The sequence below is a fragment of the Frankliniella occidentalis genome, unplaced genomic scaffold (assembly GCF_000697945.3).
Source record: "Frankliniella occidentalis isolate FOCC.00 unplaced genomic scaffold, Focc_3.1 Scaffold41, whole genome shotgun sequence".
Lineage (NCBI taxonomy): Eukaryota > Metazoa > Arthropoda > Insecta > Thysanoptera > Thripidae > Frankliniella > Frankliniella occidentalis.
Genome location: NW_026267171.1, coordinates 282,295 through 300,900, shown reverse-complemented (window position 1 = coordinate 300,900; position 18,606 = coordinate 282,295). Strand labels below are relative to the sequence as shown.

At 37.0% G+C, this 18,606-nt stretch overlaps 2 protein-coding genes across 5 annotated transcripts; both read right to left on the bottom strand.

The window, feature by feature from the left end:
• Nucleotides 1-7: 7 nt before the first annotated feature.
• Nucleotides 8-4,906, bottom strand: LOC113203523 (uridine-cytidine kinase-like 1). 4 transcript variants are annotated; one of them, XM_052266696.1, is made up of 12 exons: nucleotides 4,636-4,724; nucleotides 4,005-4,129; nucleotides 3,683-3,853; nucleotides 3,501-3,607; nucleotides 3,077-3,247; nucleotides 2,928-2,999; nucleotides 2,597-2,848; nucleotides 2,258-2,467; nucleotides 1,970-2,155; nucleotides 1,720-1,885; nucleotides 1,424-1,614; nucleotides 8-1,343 (listed from the first exon to the last, which is right to left on the bottom strand). In XM_052266696.1, the coding sequence occupies exons 1-11, from the start codon at nucleotides 4,713-4,715 to the stop codon at nucleotides 1,466-1,468; spliced, it is 1,689 nt and encodes a 562-aa protein (XP_052122656.1). In that variant the 5' UTR covers nucleotides 4,716-4,724; the 3' UTR covers nucleotides 8-1,343; nucleotides 1,424-1,465. The 4 variants fall into 4 exon arrangements, with proteins under 4 accessions (XP_052122656.1, XP_026274049.1, XP_052122655.1 ...); XM_026418264.2 differs by lacking the exon at nucleotides 4,636-4,724 and adding an exon at nucleotides 4,758-4,906 and having other exon boundaries at nucleotides 8-1,614; XM_052266695.1 differs by having other exon boundaries at nucleotides 8-1,614.
• A 223-nt stretch (nucleotides 4,907-5,129) lies between these two features.
• LOC113203521 (probable helicase with zinc finger domain) lies at nucleotides 5,130-18,524 on the bottom strand. The gene is made up of 22 exons (XM_026418263.2): nucleotides 18,169-18,524; nucleotides 17,630-18,033; nucleotides 17,103-17,448; nucleotides 16,477-16,692; nucleotides 16,201-16,398; nucleotides 15,827-16,112; nucleotides 15,462-15,710; nucleotides 15,178-15,382; nucleotides 14,797-15,100; nucleotides 14,606-14,712; nucleotides 14,281-14,507; nucleotides 14,039-14,171; nucleotides 13,688-13,953; nucleotides 13,448-13,594; nucleotides 13,150-13,333; nucleotides 12,866-13,067; nucleotides 12,576-12,775; nucleotides 11,817-12,496; nucleotides 11,004-11,728; nucleotides 10,784-10,919; nucleotides 10,533-10,677; nucleotides 5,130-10,403 (listed from the first exon to the last, which is right to left on the bottom strand). The coding sequence occupies exons 2-22, from the start codon at nucleotides 17,823-17,825 to the stop codon at nucleotides 10,189-10,191; spliced, it is 5,367 nt and encodes a 1,788-aa protein (XP_026274048.1). The 5' UTR covers nucleotides 17,826-18,033; nucleotides 18,169-18,524; the 3' UTR covers nucleotides 5,130-10,188.
• Between the last annotated feature and the right edge of the window lie 82 nt (nucleotides 18,525-18,606).

Below are 18,606 nucleotides of genomic sequence, written 5' to 3'. Positions count from 1 at the left end.
AAACAACTTCAAAAATAAATCTTATACATTTACAATAATAACATACGTTTAAATCCATATGCACTGTACCTTATATGGTGGATTTAGTCTCATGTCTTGTGAGGCAAGGTTACGTTCCTTTCTGGTATCACTATGACTGGGTCACCAAATTTGAACAAATTTTAGAAGACATTGGGGTCTGAGCCAAAGCTTGGTACTCACATCACGAGACTACATCCACCAATGTTCAGCCAAAAATACATTCCTAAAAGACAAAAATACTTTCAAAATATTACAAATCATTGGACCTGCTGGGGCCAAATCAGAACTTGGTTCCAAGTTTGACTAATTTGACTAGTCATTCCTCACTGGTGTGTTGACTTGCTACTAACTTTGACAAGCAAAGACTTTCATTTTCCAAATGACAAAAACAAGTATGTTGTGGCATACTTGGAAAATTATGAGGCGGACTTGAATGGAGGACAACGAAATCGTTGTAAGGGAACAATTGCAACTGGTAAACCCCATAGAAAAATTCCTCAAAACTTGATTTGTAAAACTTTAAAATGCTAAGATCTTAAGTTTGACTTATGTCACTGTACCTTTATCTATTTGTAAAAATCAACACAAATAATTAGTACAATTGAAGCAAACAAGGTATTAAATATTAACTTACAAAAAAAAAAAAATAGAATCAATTGTCTGCACCTAAAAATTAGAATATTTTCATTGTATCTCAAGTTGTTGTTGTTTTTTAAAAATAAAACAATCTCATATTAAAAACAGTAAAGCAAAAGAATAGAATAATAAATCTAGGGCTGTTCAATACTAAAGCTATTGAAGGACAAAAGCTCATAGCACTCATCAAGAGGGCGAAGCGCAACATGAAGACTAGGAAACAATCCCTGTACCACCTTCATAATACAATCAATTATATAAGAGTCAAATTAGTAAAGTACCGGTAATTGATTTTTCAATCACAGCAAATGAGATTTTTTTTCTTGGGATTCAGAGCACTATTATAACAACAATGCTCACATGCGGATCATCAAAACAAAAGAGATATTCCTGACATGACAGGCCATGAATGCAAATGAGGAGACAATAGGACGGTAAAAGACCTTGGACCCACAAAACAATTGCAATTGACCAATTATAAAAAATACTGCACCTATATAAGACTTCAGTACCTCAAAATTTCCATACCCATTGAGCAAAATAAAAATAGATCAAGAAAAAGTATAGATTAGATTAGCTCAAAATTTACAGAGGCTGCCTCCAATCATCACAGCCCACTACAATCCTCCGCAACCTATAGCTATGCAAAGGTTCAATGTTGATAAGTTTTACTGAGACACAAGAATCTGTGAAAAAGACAGCAGATTGGTCACTAGAAGCACAAATGGTACATGAAAAGGCTTTAGATTTGGAGGCAGCCACTTACAATCCTGGAAACAAATCTGCCTCCGAATATAGGACGACCTGCTCAACACTCTTCCGAAGGTTCAGTTCCGAAATATCGGTCACCAAAATTGCCAATACCTGGCAATACATAAAACTTTTCATTTATCTCTTTGTCCAAAGCAGATGTAACAATTTGCACATTAGGGAAGGCATAAGCTATTGAGTGAACACCTGGAAAACAAAATTATTAATATTAATTAGAGTCCAGCAAATGAGTGCAGTTTGCCAACTGCCACTTATATATAACTTCAGTCATGTATGATATAGAATTCATACCAGATTCAGCCATGAGCAATGAGACAACCATAATGTTTTCTTCAAGCACTTCATGATCAAGCAAAACCCTGATAGCCATCATTGCTGCTGCTCCAGTAGCTACTGTGGCATCCATCAAAACTACCTTATAGTCTTTTATATCTTTAGGAAGTCGTAAATAGTACAGCTGGAAAGTCATAGACAGAGGATAAGTAACACGAACACTTTCTCAATAAATGTATCAAATATTATATTCTGAACTGTAATATACCTCTGGCTCTCCCGTGTCAAAATTAGTTTGTATAAGAATCTTTCCAATCCGTATATCTTTACAGACATCACAAACAGCTTGCTCCATCGTCTCTCCAGCACGCAATATTGAAACACCACAAATTTTTTCACTCGCACATCTCTTGCCTTCATAAAGTACACCCTGAGGTGTTTCTACAATGACCTCCTATATACAAATACAAAAAATTATGTTACTAAAATAAGAAACGAACATGTACAAACACAGCAACAAATAAGTACAAGGAGAACACAGAAAGATAAAAATTACCTTAAATGGAAGTAAAGATAGGGCATATTCAATAACAAGACGAATCAGTCGTTTTGAGTAAAATATAAACTCATCTCGAGGTGTTTCTTTGTTACGTATGAGTGTGTGCAAGCCACAAATTTGAGGAGTGGATGGCAATAAATGCAAAGAATCTGGTAAGGGCTGGCCAATATAAGAATGAGCAAGTTTCTCTCTCAGCTTGAAACCTCGCTAAAACAAAAAATAAAACAGAAAACTTGATTAATCAGAGAAAACTTTAATCAGACAAGACTTTAAATTCACAGAAAACAAAATTTGTTTTTTTGGAATCTATTTTCATTGTAATATTATGATATTTACCTTTTGAAGCTGTGTATGTACATGATGAACTATGAGCTCAATGGCTACAGTGTTATCTCCGCCTCTAGGTACTATGATATCGGCATGAACCATTGATGGTGCAATATAGTGAAGAAATGCAGGCTTCACCATGTTACAATACTGTTTCAGAACTCCCTCAAGATCTCTGCCTCGTTGAGATATATCACGACGCAGTCTCCTAGCTAACCTCACATCAGCATCTGTATCTACAAACAACTTCATATCTAACATCTAAAAAAAGGGGAAAAATTGTATTAAAGAGGTTGGATTGAAATAACAACCACTGCCAACAACAACCTTCAATACATACCCTCAATACCTCTGCATTGTAAAAGGTTAAAATACCTTCAAATATAATGACATTGGCACCATACATTGTTTTCTGCAAATGGAGTCCACACTCAATCAGTACATACCAGTATTACACACAGAATAAAAGATAATTGTGAGATCACTGACCGTCCTACTTTCTCGTGAGTGAGTGACAAAGTTGTAAATAGGAACTTCGACTTTTTTGCCCTCTTTGAGCCTCTGGAGAGTTTCTGCCAATAACTCAAAATCGAATGCGTCAGGATGATCAAAGTTGTATTCATTTATGGCAGCTAGATCATGTTGCTTCTCATTGAGAACCTGAAATATGACACTAACAATAACTTAAGGTAGGATGCACTTAGATAAGACAGCAGAGTTATCAAATAAACTGATGAAGTATAACTCTCTAGGGAAAGTACCATAATAGTCAGAAATTCTCTCACACATACACTTTCACTCAATTTGAGTGAGGAAAATCCTTAGCTCTAGAGAGCATTGCCAGCTCAATTAAAAAAATAATTTTTAAGAAAAAATGGGGGCTTATAATCTGACTATTACAATGACACATTACCTTGTAAAAAGAATCCATACTAAGTAATGTAACCCAAGGAACATCAAGAGATTCAATAATCTTCTCAGCAACAGTTGTTTTGCCTGATGCACTCCCACCACAAATGCCTGCCAGTTTAACATGAAAAGATGAATGATTAAAATTTAATGGATGCTTAATCTTTGAATATGTATTATACTCACCAATTACAAATGGTTCAACTTGTTGCCCTGTTGAGTCATACCATGGTGGTCGGCCAGCAGTATAAATAGTTCGTGTGTGACTCCTTAAAATAGATTCAGTGCAGGTCTTTTTGGTTGACTGAGACAGCGAAGTTGTACGTTGTCTCCGAGAACGAGGAGACTTTTGTGATCCTTCAAAATATTAGCAAAATTTACTAGAATGTACAATATTAAGAAAATTAAATTACCTTGACACCACCACAACCAAAGTGAAAAAAAATAATATTGTTGGCTTTTCTATATATTGTGCTTTTACGAGACCAATGTTTTGTATTGCACTAACCAGTTGATGGCGGCCTGGGAGAGGGAGGTGGTGGTGACTGAGGAACAGCATACATGTCAATGACATCATTATCTTCATCACAGGCAATATCTGAAGAGAACACTCTATCATCTTCACAGCGATCACTGGGAAAAAAAAAAAACAGACAAAAAAGAAACTTTTCAAGTGGGTGGCTGTACAGTACTGTAGTCAAGGCTTTGTATTGATTCTTTACAATTGGATTAATCAGCTGATGACTATATGTTGAGGTACGGGAAGGAACATACAAATGTAAGGGCAGGGAGCTAACCATCATTGGATCAAACTCAAACCACTGGCAGCAATTCATGTACAAAAAACAAAGAACGTAAATAAATGTCAACACATTTTAACGTGTGCTGGTGCTTGCACGACTGTACATGTACGTACATAGAGCAGAGGGTTCTCGTCGAGTTTGACTTGTTGGCAATAACACAAGACCAACATCTCAAAGAGTACTCAGGCACTTGGAGCCAGTTTGAGAGTCACGTCACCGAATGCTGTTACAGGCTTTGCTTCAAATGGTTGGATGGTCCATTGTTTTGGCCCACCATCCGACAACAAAGCCAAGCAGAAAGCATGGTGCATCACGCCGCCTGGTCAGCGCACTCACCCCCATCCCCCCGTCACGTAGAGCTCATCACTGACCACGGGCATTGCCCCTCGCCGAAAGAATACGAGACGGAATGTCATCGACTGGGTCATGATTTTGGCCTCAAAACCACTAGAACCTACCTGTCGGAACTCGCAGAGCTTGGGGGATCAAATTGTTGAAAAGTAGCAGCCATCGTCCCCGCGGCTGCAGTACGTTAGTCTGGTTGGAGGGGGTGCTAGTGCTGCACAGGCAAAATCTGTTTCACAGATTCACATTCGGATCCCTGCAACGTCACATGAGAAATTTTGATGCTGTGTAAAAAAACAAACACAAATGCCATGCAAAAAAAAAAAAAAAAGCAAATAACGGAAGCTTTTTCGCTTTTTTCTAATGGAGTTCCAAATTCAAAAGCAAAGAATAAAAAGTTGACACATGTTTTTTTTTTCAGTTTTTATTGTAATGCATGATGTATGTAAGGTAGGCTTACATTTCACAATAAAGTTGATTCAACATAAATGACACCCACTTTATTTATTAAGCAACAATGTACTTCAATATACAACACAGAAATTTTGAGGAAACAAAATATCAAAGAACAAAGAGTTACTGAAAGTTTTGAAAATGTCTCTTGGCATTTTCATACTGAGTCAAAACTGCTTGGGTACAATAAGAGAACCAAATGAAAAGGAAAATGAAGGGTTAAACCAAAAGCTAGAGGCTCCATTTACCAACTGTTGTCATGTTCAAGAATACAGATAAAAATTTAAGTAATCAAACCAAAGGGTCAATCTGAAAGCTCATAAAATAAAATTGAGCCAAAACAAGTATATTATTTTACTCATGGAACTGCTCAAGACATAAAATATAGGAAATGGGCAAATACATGCAAAACATGCTGTAAAAACATTGTTCCAGTTTCATGACGTCAGAAGAATAAATCACATCCTAAATGGTAATAAGTTCATTGGTGACACTGAAATGAGCTAGCATCACCTTAGAAGCTGCACAGAAGCCAGTCAATATAAATGAGAAATATGCTGCACAAAATCGTGACAGTCAGAGAACACTGTCATTTTTTTTATTTTTTTTAGTAACTTTTACTACTTTTTTTAAAGAAAAGATGTTGCAAGGACACAACTCATTTAATTTTGACGTGGCATGCCTGCATCAAAAATAATATGGACACTACAAGTGGGGACCGAATCCTTCACAAACATACATACTATCTACATTTCCTTACTTCCTTGGTAATGCAAGCTTTCAGTCAGTCCTTGGTTTAATTATACTATACATATTATACATATTGACACTTAAGAAGTTCAGTTAAACATTTACCACTTTAGGTCAAATTTGAATAAACATACATGATTATTTAAGTACAATTCAAAGTATAAACAATACAATACACCATACAGCAACTGAAGCAGTTCAGAAGTAGACAAAATAATAGAAGTGCAATTAATAAATTTATGTACACAGTTTGTAGATCAGAGCAGCACAATGTGCTCATTCATGTTTGCTGGCTAGGCTGCTAATCCAAGAATGTTTCTTCAAAACCACTTTTCAACATAACATATCACATATAATGGCCACTTGATTAAAAATATGGAACTAATGTGTTGACTGCAATGAAATTATAGTGAACTGAAAGTAAAAAAAGCAAAAAATACAGCAGCCAACATTTAAAAATTACAATTGATAAAAAACAAGCAATTTAGGTAATCTGCAGGTAAGAGGAGGGGGAGGAGTAAGGAGGCATAAAAGTCCAGCTAAGCCCCACTTGACTTATAAGTCTGGGAATCACATTAAAAATTATCCAGAAGACCTGAAAAACAGTGAAGTCTGACAGGTCTAAAAAATGATGCAACATGATAATTTAGCTAAAGGCTTGAAGAGTCAGATACGTAGACTCAATTCAAGTCACAACTTACAGAGAATGGTATTCTTTGTTGGTATTCTGGATAAAATTATCATATTCTTATAAAACTATTTACAGTGATCAATATATAATCATTAACGATTGTTTGAGACCATAATACAAACTAGTGATCAAAAGTTTGGTGCAAACATTGAGAAAACCATACAAGAACGCATAGATGCAAGACAATATCTATCCTTTTTCTTATTTTTTCTGAATTTTTTTTTTCTGAAAAAAAAAAAAGAACAACTCTCTTACATAGACTTAGCCACAAGTCACCTTGATTTGCATTATAACAATAGATTCATCATAAAAAAATAATACAACCATATTGGTTGAAAAAAGAAGAGAGGCAACTACTTTCAATGTCGCAAGAGTCCAGAGCATTGAAACTGGCTGAACACCCAAGATGGAGCAAGAACTAATTTGCAGTTTGAAAGACCACAAACTGTGTTGAATGTCTAAGTAAACATAGCATAAACTGCGCCCAAGAATTACAGGAAAAAGAAAAAAAAGAGCTTTGGGGCTTTAGAATGATAGCGTAATTCAACTTTTTCTTGCAGGAATGTTTTCCAAATAAGCTGACTTAGGCAGAGGTGAATGCATAACTGCAGAGCTGTTCCTATCTCCTATCTACATGAAGTACATGGTAAGGAGGTGAGCCCGTTTGTCCGAAGCCCGTTTGTCCGAAGTGAAATAATCTATTTTAGTAAATAAAATAAGTAAAGTAGTTAGTTACATTATGTTATTTCATTTAGTGGCAGTTGTTGAAATAAGAGCTAAAACAGGTACAGATACCATCAGGAGGACTAACGAAGCGCCTAACTACAGTTCCGGGCCTGGAAAAGGGTAAGTGAAATAACTTACGCTATTTCACTAACTTAACTTATCTAAGTTAATTAACTTATATTTGAATTAGTCTTGGTTCGCGCCACGCCGTCGAGCGGCTGTGGTGCCCCGCGACTCTCGGATCTGTTCGGCTCGGATCGGCCGGCCTTCGGTGTGTCAATGTCAAACACCTCAGTGGAACACCTATGTTCTTCTAATTCTGATTCCTATTGTTCTTATAAAAGCGTGATATAAGCCCCATAAAGGCGATGGTGTTCCTTTGTGGTGTTTAAAATGGACACACCGAAGGCCGCCCGAGCCGAGCCGAACAGATCCGACAGGCTTATATCACGCTTTTATAAGAACAATAGGAATCAGAATTAGAAGAACATAGGTGTTCCACTGAGGTGTTTGACATTGACACACCGAAGGCCGGCCGATCCGAGCCGAACAGATCCGAGAGTCGCGGGGCACCACAGCCGCTCGACGGCGTGGCGCGAACCAAGACTAATTCAAATATAAGTTAATTAACTTAGTTAAGTTAGTGAAATAGCGAAAGTTATTTCACTTACCCTTTTCCGGGTCCGGAACTGCTCTTGGGCACCTCGTTTGCCCTCTTGATGGTATCTGTACCTGTTTAAGCTCTTATTTCAACAACTGCCACTAAATGAAATAACATAATGTAACTAACTACTTTACTTATATTATTTACTAAAATAGATTATTTCACTTCGGACAAACGGGCTTCGGACAAACGGGGCGCCCCCATGGTAAGTACCCTGATATACAAAGAGAAAACTAGGTATTCAATTTCAGTCAACAGTCTTGATAAATGCTGTTCGATAACTAACACAGGGAAGATGAAACCAAAGTAAATTACACAAAACAAGAAATCTGGCCTCAATCTAGCTATCACAGCCCGCCTACATACCATGCAGTAAATCCTCCCCCACCAAAAAAAAAAAAAAAAAATCATCCTGAGATCATAATTTTTGACCCACCACACACACTGTAAGATGGGCAACATTTGGAAGATTTTCTCTTCAGTTCGAGAAAAATTAAGGATACTACTAATACCAAATATGTAACAGTAAATGAGCTATATCAAATTATAGCATGCATGTAATTTACAGGAGCAAAACCAGCTTTTTGATATTGAAAGCTGGGAGGACCCTTTCAGAAAACAGAGAAGATAAAGAGGACATCAGGACACGAACCAGTATGGAAATTTAATAGAGTTCACTTTTTATTCAGCTGATTCTCATTAGAAGTTTTCAAACGCATTGATACCTCAAGAGAATTTCAATGCATATCTGTGATATCAGCACTGGCTCCTGGCTTATTTTCCTTTTTACCTGCTCTTTTTCAAAAATTACCGCATATGTCAAATAAAAAATATTTACTTCAGAAATGAGTTAAAAACAGGCCAGACCATTGAAACAAAAACTGTTTAGTGGACCTACTATTTCATCCTCCAACGTTTAAGCTCTGAACAAGGCCGTAAGCATGGAATTTGAGAAGACGTTACCTAGATATAAAGTACATAGTACCAATAAACCAACAACACATGGTAAAGTATCAGTATCATACATCAACACAATAAATGCATCTCAACTCAATGTGACTACAAAGAAACAGTAAGCTAGATAACATATGATACATACAGTTCTAATAAATTGATGTAATATATCACTAAAACAACATTGTTTTTTTTTATGATTCATTTTTTCTTTTATAAAATAAAAAATATTAGATTAGGTACCATTCTCACAAGACACATACACCAATTTGATAAGACAGAAGTTCACTAAAGAGATACAGCAGTCATAATTAGATATGCCATTAATTTAAATCCTATACACAAAGTTGTCACACAAAATGTCAGTAAACTAGAGGAAAGAAAAGAAAATCCCTACATTTTATTACAATAGACATCTTATGACTTTGCTTACCAAGCAAGCCAAAAAAGGCATTTGTATCCGAATACAACTTAGTACAGTTTCCCCAACAGCATTTCAACAAAATATTGGCTATTCTTTACAGTAGATAAAATAATTACTCTACCTGGAATACAAAACCACTCTGATTCACAAATAAAATAGAGAAGGAATGTAATTCCAGTGTGACTTCTTTTAAAATTAAATTTGTAAGGTCTGCCCTTCTTTTTCTTGGACAGGCAACCCATTCTACTTTAGTCAAGAGCATTTGAGAGGGAAAGCGGATTGCCTATTAAACAAAAAGAAATGCTCAACTTTATGAGCCACCTGTCTCACCATATCATAAATTGTTCAGTTCTGCAGATGCATACACAATAAGAGAGATACAAGTTGCATTGTTTGAATTACTTGATATGCTAATAAAGGAATAAGATAAGTGACTCCCAAAGAGATGCAGTTAATTTTGAACAAATAGAAAATGGTAAGGTACAGTATATATGAACATACATTCAAGAACCTAGGATTCAGGAAATATGAAGGGTCTTTGTGACAGGATATGGTCATTAAAGCTCTCCCCTACAATATTCAGAGTAGAAAGGCCTACAAGATAACAATTAGGTATGTACATCAGATGCAAAACAACAAGTGTGCCTAATGAATATGAAAATTGCTAATAGCACGACACAGATCACAATTAAAACGTACACATCTTTGGTGCATGTAAAGTAAAGTAAAAACAACAGTATTTCCCACTTCTTTCAGATAGTCTTTAGTGGGACAATATGTCAAGTATATAATGAGTATAGTATACATAGTCAATGTTGGCCTTAAGTTTATGGCTATAACGCAAAGTTTGTAGGTAAAATAAATTACCACAACAAATATGTTTCAGTCATCTGATTGCTGTAGACCTAACTGTCTATTGATGGATGAGAGAAGCTCGTCACCTGAGTCGTCACTATCATACGTCTCTGATTTTGGTAAAGACCTCTGAAGGGATTTACTGTGACTTTTAACACCGGAGTTATTGCGGCTGCAATGGGCTAGTTCATCTTGTGCAATGGCCCATACAGACCTCCCTCCATTTAGGAATGGATCACTTCCTATAATAACAAGTTTAATTAATTATCAACAATTTATCCACATAAGAAGGAAATAATAATGCAGAAAATATAGATTGTCACATAAGTCATATGAGGGAAAAAAATGGATTAAGATAATATGAAACTGACCTAGCATATACTTTGGGTCCAGGTCCTTCATCATTATCACAGGTTCGTCTGAATCTTTATCAGGCTCAGCACTTGCTTTAGGCTCATTTGAATTGTGAAGGTTTCCAGGTTCAGGGAGATTGTTTGAAGCAGCTCCTTCGATGCTCTATTGACACATTTCAGAGAGTTTTAAGTATTAATGATTAGATTCAATCAAAATCTTTCTCAAAATATCCAGGATTAACAGTAACAAGAATATTCTTTTTTCTTACCTGTTCAGAATTCAAGGTATCATCTTCATTCTGTTCAAGTGTTTGAGTTCTATCTAAAAATTTTGGGAGTGGTGGTTTTTGCTGAGCCAGTACACCAGTGATTGCACGATAACATAATCCCATAAAATATGTAAATCTGTAAAGTAAAGGTTTGAGTAGTTAAAAATTGTCAATGTTAAACAGAACCAGTACTTCTTTAAAAAGTTGCTGTATCCTGTACCTTCTAGCTAGAGCAGCTTGGCCATGTTTCATCATGTGATCAAACCAAGCTTCTTGCTGACCTTTGTTGTCCACCATATCAAGAAGATTAACTCCTCTTGGTATCAGTTTGTTCCAATCATTGTTACAATTCACAAGAGGTGTAAGAATGTGACCAAGTAGCTGTTTTCTTTGTTCAGCCATTAAAGCCATTTGCTGGTGCTGTTGCCACTCCTGTTGTAATCTAAGCTGTTCATACGGTGTAAGTTGAGGCTGTTGAAATTGAACCAACTGCTGTATTTGCTGTCCTTGTTGCAGTTGCTGATGCTGAGCCTGTTGTAAATGCTGCTGCTGTGCTTGCAATTGCTGCAACTGCTGCTGTTGTAATTGCTGATGGTGTACCTGTTGGAGTTGTTGCTGATGTAGCAATTGCTGGTGCTGCTGAAGAACATGAGAATTTTGAATAGTCAAGTTTTGTGGTTGGATATTTTGAGCAAGTGGTTGCTGCAATAGGCTGTTAGGCACAAGTTGATGACATGATGAGTTCTGATTTGTAGATGCAGGGCTCTGCATTGCCTGGTTTTGAACTTGAGAGAGTTGTTGCAATAAGGCTTGTTGCTGATGCTGCTGTGCGAAATGGGCATGAGATGAGAAAGTTGAGTGTCTTGCACCCAAATATAACTGACTAGGTCCTTGGGCGAGCAACTGTGGAGACTGCACAATATGTTGCGTTGGATAAGGAGCACACTAAAAACAATAAAAAGGATTTTAGTAAAAAAAACAGTTAGGTGTACAAATATGTATCTATCAGTGGAAACATGGAATTTCATCTCACCTCTACAGAGTTGCTTGGCAGAGATTGGATAGGTATATTAGACGTTCCACCTGGGTTGACACCAGACATTCCAGGGTTCACCATTATCCCATTGACTTTACCAACCCTAAGGCCATTCCCCAGAAACTCAATACCTGGAATGTCTACTGCACCTTGAACAACCAGTTTCCCACCTACTGCTGTGTCATAGGGTTTAGGATTTATATTGGCTGGAATGGACACACCTCCAGGAATTACATGATTATTAGGACCTGGCCATAACCTGGCAGATTGTGGTATAAAGTGAACAGAGCCATTTGGGCTGCACACAGAAGAAGCAGACTGCATCATATCAGGATTAGATTGTAATTTGCAGGTCCCGATGAGATATGCATGAGGTTGTTGCGCCTGATTCTGCATCACTACGGATCTGAATTGAGGGTCAGGTTGCACAGACCATGGCTGTGCTGTCTGTTGGGGGACTTGGTACATTCCACACAGCTGCTGGGAAGTGCTAGTAATGTGTGCGGGCTGGTACACATTTTGATATGCATTTCCTTCCACATGAGGTGACATTGGAGCTGATCCTGGACCATACCAAGGTGGCTGATATGGGAGAGCAGGTGGACACTGCTCAGGTGAAGATTGATCAAAATAGCTCATGTGTGATTGAAATCCGTTGAAAACAAATGCATCATTACCTGAGAAGAGTTGAGTAATATAAATATTTAAATCAAAGCAAAGCCTTCTCGTTTCTAGATTGAGATTGATTTTACATACCAGCTCTATTATTAAATGTTTGATTCCTCCTACAGCTCTGTGAAGCAGTGCCCATTGGAATAAACTCTGGCGCCAAAGGATTTAACCCATAGTTTGGCTTGAACTCTACACCATCCAAATGAGCTTGTATTGTCGACCAAGGAATTCCAAAGAGACTTTGATTTTCATCACATATCTGTATGTAACGTTCCCATACTTTCCTGTAGAAATAAAAAATAGCAAAAGTTTAAAATGAAGGTAGTTAGAAACTTAGACATTTCAAAAACACTCCATTAGAAGATGAAACAAACCTGCATCTTCCAAGAGAACAAAGAGCTATAGGATCTCCAACAACAGCTACAAGGGACTGAGCCCGTGTTATAGCTGTATTTAGCAGTTTGGAATTTGATAAGAAACCATATTCACTGTCTTCATTGCCACTGCTTTTCACACCTGAGGTGCAAGTGCGGCGTGTTCTCACTGTGCTAATTAAAATTGCACGAAATTGCTTGCCTGAAATGTTATTTGTGACCATTATATGCAATGAGAGTACTAATACTTTAGTTACCTGGCAACTAGTACGCTAGATACATACCTTGCACATTCAAGACACGTTCAACAGAAATTCCACCAAGTCTCTTTCTTCTCAGTTCACAGCGAATACGAAACACTTGATCAGCATATGGAGTCATAATTCCAATACTTTGGTCATTTAGTTCACCCCACTCTTTAGGCCATGATTGCCTTAATTCAGTAACTCTCTCAGCTATTTCGTAGACCTGAAAGTTCCAACCAAATAGACACATTAATATTTGCATCCTAGGTGGATGTGTAAATTCAGAACCATGGGCAAAGTATTAAATCACAAATTAGATAAAGAAACAATATTTTACTTCGGCAAGGTTATAATGACCCGTTGAATTTGTTTCTTGGACATCCTCTCCACGGCATGAATAAAAAGTCAGAGGAAAGTACCGGGGATGTCTTGGTTGTCGACCACTACTTACAAGCTTCTGGTCATAAAAAAGATCTGAAGTGAACTGAAAGAAAAAAATCAAAATAAGCTTTAGTTAGTATATTAGAGGAAAAGCAGAAATATATCTTCTGTAACATTTGTTTTAAAATTGTCCAACCTTGATAATTGCTTCATGTGCACGATAATTCTCAGTGAGCAGTATTTTGCAAGGAAATGAAGTAGGATAATGATCATAAAGCCTTTCTAGTAGCGACATCTGCAAATTTCGTTCCTTAGCAAATGGAGAAAACAGTTCAGGATTCAGTTGCATGTGATCTCCAGCCAGAACTATGCGAGTTTTCTCTCCAGCGACAGCCAGAGGCATTATGGCTTCACATTCCATTGCTTGGGCAGCTTCATCCAACAAAATGTGCGTAAAAAAGCCTGTGAACCAGATTTTGTTAATGAGTTAAGTGAGTCAATCCACCAGCATAAAAATGAGTTAACACCTTATAAAAGTATATTTTACCTTTGTTAAGTTTAAGTGTTGCTAGCACCATAGACATATTTAAGGTAACTACTATGACTCTGTGCTTCTCCACATCCTCTTTAGATGGCACTTTGAAATGTCTCATACCATTATTAGTTTCAATAAGACAGTACTGTAACAAAATAGTTAAAAGTGGTTTAAAATGCGATGAATAGAATGAAAACATATTTAAAAAAAGCAAAAGAAATTAAACAGATAGTTAATGAGTGAGCGTTTTAAACCTTTTGCACAATTGGCTGAACTGTGGACACCCAGCGCTTGTGATAATAAATTCGAAGAGGACGTGCAGCTTCATGACCACTCAATACGTAAGGATGGAGATAGTCCTGAATGTATATATCAGCAGCAGAGTTGGAATGAGTACACACGAGAATGCGGTATTCCGGCACTGTCAATAGCTGTTTTATTGCCTGAGCCAGTGTATAGGTTTTTCCAGTGCCAAAAGGTCCTAATAAAATTTAGGGGTTATATTAATAAATTACAGGTAGATAAAAAAAACTTGATATGGCCAATAAAGATATAAAACAATAGAATGAAGCATCCTACCTATAATTAGAACAGGAGGAAGTTTGATGCTTAATGGAGTGGTTATTGCCACAATTGCCTCCTTTTGTTTAACATTTAACTTTGTCTCTTTTATTTCTTTCCATTGCCTGTAACATCATAATACAAAGTTTAAGCAAAAACACAGCCAACTTTCAGTTTGACAACTGCAGACAGTGCTATAAAATGTATACCTTTGAGGAGTCCATGGTATATCAGGTTCAAGAAAAGTTTCAGGAAATAAAATTTTATAGTCTTCAATGCTGTCTACAGCATGGTGCCACTCACAGTACTGCAAGCGATTTAATTGAAACTGCACTTCGGCATAAAAAACCATTCCCCCGGTGATCTTATATTCCGCTACAGTATCTGATGATAACTTAAGATAGATCACATTCTTCCCCTTATCCTCGATTAGTGCTTCAAAGACCTTTCTCTTTTTTGGAGTTTCAGTTGCTTGTTTGTTTGGTACAGATTTGGTAGTTTTCTCCGGTGGATCTTTGAAAGGAAAAGTAACAAATAGAAAATGTGCTAATCTCATACTCAATACTGAGTTAAAGCATTCAAATAGGTACCTGCAGCACACAGCAACACACTTGTGCAATTATTTAAAATAAGCCGCCCTGCAGCAGTATCTTCAGATATTGCTTGGCTAAGGTTCATTACAGCATACATTTCATCATTTTGAGCAAACTTTGCCGTACTATGAGCTGTACCAGCTGGTGCTAAAAGATATGACTTTGTTATGTTGAGCTTTGACCTTACATTGTATCGAGCAACCTGGAAAAGTATCATTATGAAGAATGTTTACACATAATAACTACCAGTACACCATAGAGCTACTTTCATCTATAATTACCTGTTGGTAACGAGCCATTTCCTCAACACCAAGAAGTTCATGCATTCGGGAGCAGTAATTATTTTTTGTTATCATCCTTTCAGTGACAGTCGACTGAGTAAGGGTGAAAGTAGATGGGGTAGGAGTGGGATACTGTTTTACCAGTTCTTCTGTTTCGTTAAAGAAAACCTGACCGGTTTCATAATTAACCATTGAAAACTTAATGATTTCTGCATTGTTTTCGTCCCATCTTTCTTCCATAAAAAGCTCCTGAATAAATAATTATTGTAAAGATAGATGGATAAATAAATTGCTGGGATTTTAATTTCTTCAAATTTTATACGGCAAATAAAAAGCTTACTCATCTGAGCGAGATTTAAATTTACCTTTTTCAGCTCTTCAACATTGGTTGCAAAAGAAGCAGGTCGGACATCCACACATAAATGTTTAACCATCAAAGGTTCAACACCAAAATCAAATGCCACAGCCTGACGAAAAGTTCCATAAATATCAGAGAAAAATTCAACACAAATTGAATGTTTGAATTCCAAATGGGACTTGGTCTTTTGGAGACTCTCCAAATTACAACTATCTGTCTCAGACAAGAGCCATTCATCAGTGTTTTCTGGTTTCCATTCTTTATGGTGGCCTGTCACAACACTTTTGACACACCTATAATGCAATAATAAAATACAATTAAATGAGAGGAAGAAGAGGAGAAAAGGAGGAGAAAGGAGAAAACTGTAGGTACAGTACACACTTGATTGAAAATTTGTTTCTATCTGCATATTGTAACAATGCAACAGCTCGCAGAATCTTGGACGTTTTTACTAAAAAGATCCAATCTGTCCTAGAGTCCTTGGATACAGTAGTTGTTAGTTGGTTTTCAGCAATAGAATCTTCAGCATAATCTACTTTTTCTTTCAGAATACAGTCAGGGTTTGAAGAATGTGACCACCTAGAAATGAAATTATTAGTAGAGTTCCAACATTTGTACATAGATATAATTGAAAAGAATTTTCATTTTTCTACATACTTGTCAAGCAAACATTCAGTGTATGATTTTTTAAGGAAATTTTGTTGTTCTGCCTTTTGAATCTTATCATGGCGATATTCATATCTCTTGCGCCATTCTTGAAGCTCTTCAGTGCTGTGGGCTTCGACACATTGTGCACCATACCTACAGGTTTTATCCCAATTTTCACAAAGTGTGTAGCTTCCAGCCATGAAGCCTCGAGGAGGAGGTCGATACCTTGAGGAGATAATTAGAACAACATTGTTGACAGGGCTCCGTAACTTAACATGACACAAACAAACATTAGTTACTCAACGTTACAAAATACATGTTTAAGTAAAAGTAATGAATTTTGAAATATGACCAATATTTATTGTGGGTGCTAGGGAGAAAAGTTGGACAAGACAGATAAAAATAACCAACTTATTACCAAAAGGTAGTAAAAGATACAAGTTTTAACATTCACCATTAAAACAACGCTTAAGGCAGGTGAGTAATTAGTTGTGGAGCTCTGATTGCTAACATGGTTTGAATTGCCCAACTACAAAATAAATTTTAAAATGCTTCACCAGAGGGTAAGGGGTTACAAAGACACATAAAAAATACTGAACATCGATGATGAAGAATAATTTTCTGGCAATACTTACTTCCATTCCCTCTCTCCATCTGACATTACAACAATTTGATGGGCTTCAGTCTGACAGTGCACTTGAAGATCATGTTCGCTTTCAAAAGGGATCGCACAATAATCACACATGGCTTGACAGCCATTTGGATATGAGATAGATGTATGTGTTGAAACGTCCACCCTCATTTGATTTGAATCCGATGGACTATTAAGCTTGGGAGATCCATGTATAGGGACTGTAGAACCAGTAAGTCCTTCCATATCGTTTGGTAGGTAGGAACCACTGAAGCCATTGCATTCAGAATGATTAGATGCATCATTTGGTGGGCAAGTTTGATGTCTTTTATCATTGTTGCATTGAGCATCTGTGTGAACACACAAATAAACTTTAAACAAAACTAATAGCACAGTAGATATGACAGGTACATTGCATTCATGTCATATAGTATACCATATACTTGACAAACTGGCTTACAAAAGTGTGTAACCCTGAAGCACAATGCCGGAAGCTACTGCTAAAGAACGGCTAACTGACGATATTCTTACCCTCGTGATTTCCATTTAAGGTGTTATTAGATCCTTTCAGACAGATTACAGGCTCCATCGTTCCTTTTGCAGCAGTTTTGTCCTGCCTTTTATCTTTGGACGTCGCATTGAGGACAGGCTTTGGGCTCAACCCTTCCCCTCCAAGATGAATTGTTGCATGCTGCTGCTTTTTAGAACGCCTTCTTCCTCTTGCCATTAAAAAGGTTCTTAAGTAACTTTAAGGCCTGCTCCAATAATGAGCAGGAGTCAATGGGAGGGTAGTAGCACCCTTCCCTCAAGTCAGGGGCAAGACATCACATTTTATGAAACTTCTGTCAACTTTTAAGAAACTGATGGTAAGTGATGTCTGACGTACAATTCTTCATTATTTTAACGGCCGAATTTTGGTTCCATAGTGGAAAAAGCTGTTGGAGGTTTGAAGTTCCAAATAAAAGAAGATAGTACAGAGGGAAATATATATCTATCTTTTTCAGAAAGTCTCAAGAATATTTTAGGCTGGAACTGGAGCAAAGGTATGACAATAGAGTCTTCACTCTTACTTGTTGATGGTGTATAAACAAATGTCACAGAACCAGGTAAAATCATTCACATCCATTCACACAAGATACTCCATATCCTCTAGGCCGTCAGAAAACAGCGCAGAAACAAAAACAAAGGCGGCTTGGTTAAATTAAGAGTGACAAGGGAGACAAACGGCTAAACATGTAACGAAAACTTAAAAAGAGGAAGTCAAGGAAACGAAAACACAGTGACAAGCAAATAGTAGCCCTATTAATCTCAAAACTGGTTCAATATTTGAGGTGAGGATTTTGATTACATTTCGAACAAGTGATTTACACAAATCGTCGCCATATTGAACTTGCGATTTGCAAAGAAAACTGTTTGGCGGAGATGGATACCGGAAACAAGGAATCTAAGCCTGGTAGGGTATGAGAATATTCGTTTTCCGCCTTTGCCGCAAATGGCGGTAAGACTAA